The sequence below is a fragment of the Nicotiana tabacum genome, chromosome 21 (assembly GCF_000715075.1).
Source record: "Nicotiana tabacum cultivar K326 chromosome 21, ASM71507v2, whole genome shotgun sequence".
In the NCBI taxonomy this organism is placed as follows: Eukaryota; Viridiplantae; Streptophyta; class Magnoliopsida; order Solanales; family Solanaceae; genus Nicotiana; species Nicotiana tabacum.
The window spans coordinates 47,571,601-47,573,418 of record NC_134100.1 but is presented as its reverse complement, the minus strand read 5'-3'; the positions used below and the strand labels follow the sequence as shown (position 1 = coordinate 47,573,418).

Genomic DNA, 1,818 nt, shown 5'->3' with positions numbered 1-1,818 from the left:
AATAGGAAGGCTATTCGTGAATATGATTAAAGAATTTTGTGAAGGAACTAACATCAAGACACCGACCATCAGGAATGCCAAACCAGGAGAAGAGCTGCGGAATTGGACCGCCAGTCCATCTTTGGTTCGTCGGGAGTCTTGGAAGTGTGGAACTGTAAAAGTTTTCTTTTGAAAACCACACAGTCAATTGAGGCATGCACCGTGTTTGTACCTTTTGTCATTTGCCTCTTTTGAATGCTTAGACGTTCCTCTTTTGATGAAATAAAACAAATAGTTTTCTTAAAATATTGCAACTTTATTGACCGCTTCATTTATACTTAGATTTTTTTTTCCAGTAAATAAAACGATAAAAACCCACGTTCTGCGATTGTGACATGTAATAAAACCGTCGAGCGAAACAACCCAGATTACGAGGAATAGGATGAGATTATGATGCTAGACAATCTCCCACAAGAGATCGAACGGCTGGAGAGTCAGAAAAATCCCAACCTCGAAGAAATGGAAGTGGTCAATCTCGGAAGTGAAAAAGATATGAAAGAAACCAAAGTCAGCATTCACCTAGAAACCGAACAGAGGGAAAAACTGGTTGAGCTTCTCCGACAATACATCAATGTGTTCGCATGGTCATATAATGATATACCTGGATTAAATACTGACATTGTCTTGCATCTACTGCTTACCAATCCCACCAGACCGCCAGTCAAGCAAAAACCCAAAAAATTCAACCCTGATTTGAGTTTGAGGATAAAGGAGGAAGTAACTAAGCAGATAGAGGAGAATGTGGTAAGGGTCACCAATTATCCCAGTTGGTTGGAAAATATCGTCCCAGTACCTAAGAAAGATGGGAAGATCAGGATATCCGTGGATTACCCAGATCTCAACAAAGCTAGTCCAAAGGACTACTTCCATTTAACAAATATTCACATCCTCATCGACAACTGCGCAAAGCATGAACTGCAGTTGTTCGTGGATTATTTTGCTGGATACCACTAGATCTTGATGCATGAGGAAGATGCATAAAAGACAGCCTTCACCACACCTTGGGGAGTTTACCGCTATAGAGTCATGTCGTTCGGTCTCAAGAACACCGGTGCCACTTACATGAGGGCCATGACTACCCTTTTTCACAACATGATTCACAAGGAGATCGAAGTATATATAGATGACATCATCATCAAGTCTCGAAACAGTTCAGAACACTTGGATGATTTGAAGAAATTTTTCGAACGCCTGCTGAGGTACAACTTGAAATTGAACCCGGCAAAATGCACGTTCGGGGACCCTGCTGGAAAATTGTTTGGCTTTATCATAAGCAGAAAAGGGATAGAATTAGACCCATAAAAAATCAAAGACATTCAAGAATTGCCACCGCCCAAGAGTAAGAAAGATGTGATGAGTTTCCTGGGTAGACTGAATTACATCAGTCGTTTCATAGCCCAGTCAATGGTAATCTGTGAACCCATTTTCAAGTTGCTGAAAAAGGATGTTGCCACAAAATGGAAAGAAGAGTGTCAGAAAGCCTTCGACAGAATTGAGGAGTATTTGTCAAATCCACCTGTGCTGGTTCCCCCCGAGCCCGGGAAGCCATTGTTACTATAACTGTCAGTCTTGGATAACGCATTCGGATGTGTGTTGGGACATCATGACGAAGCTAGGAGAAAGAAGCAGGCCATCTACTACTTAAGTAAGAAGTTCACACCATGCGAAGCCAAATACACTTTGATAGAATGCACTTGCTGTGCTCTGACTTGGATCGCCCAAAAAATAAGGCATTACATGTCAGCATACACTACGCATCTAATATCTCGGCTCGACCCG

General features: G+C 41.7%; 1 protein-coding gene across 1 annotated transcript; it reads left to right on the top strand.

Moving 5' to 3' along the window:
- Positions 1-498: 498 nt before the first annotated feature.
- Positions 499-993, top strand: LOC142175221 (uncharacterized). Its single transcript, XM_075241800.1, has one exon. It carries the CDS (start codon positions 499-501, stop codon positions 991-993), a length of 495 nt encoding a protein of 164 aa, XP_075097901.1.
- The last annotated feature ends 825 nt before the right edge of the window (positions 994-1,818 follow it).

Coding starts and splice junctions, on each gene's coding strand:
- LOC142175221 (XM_075241800.1), top strand. CDS start 499: ATGGAAGTGGTCAATCTCGGAAGTGAAAAAGATATGAAAGAAACCAAA.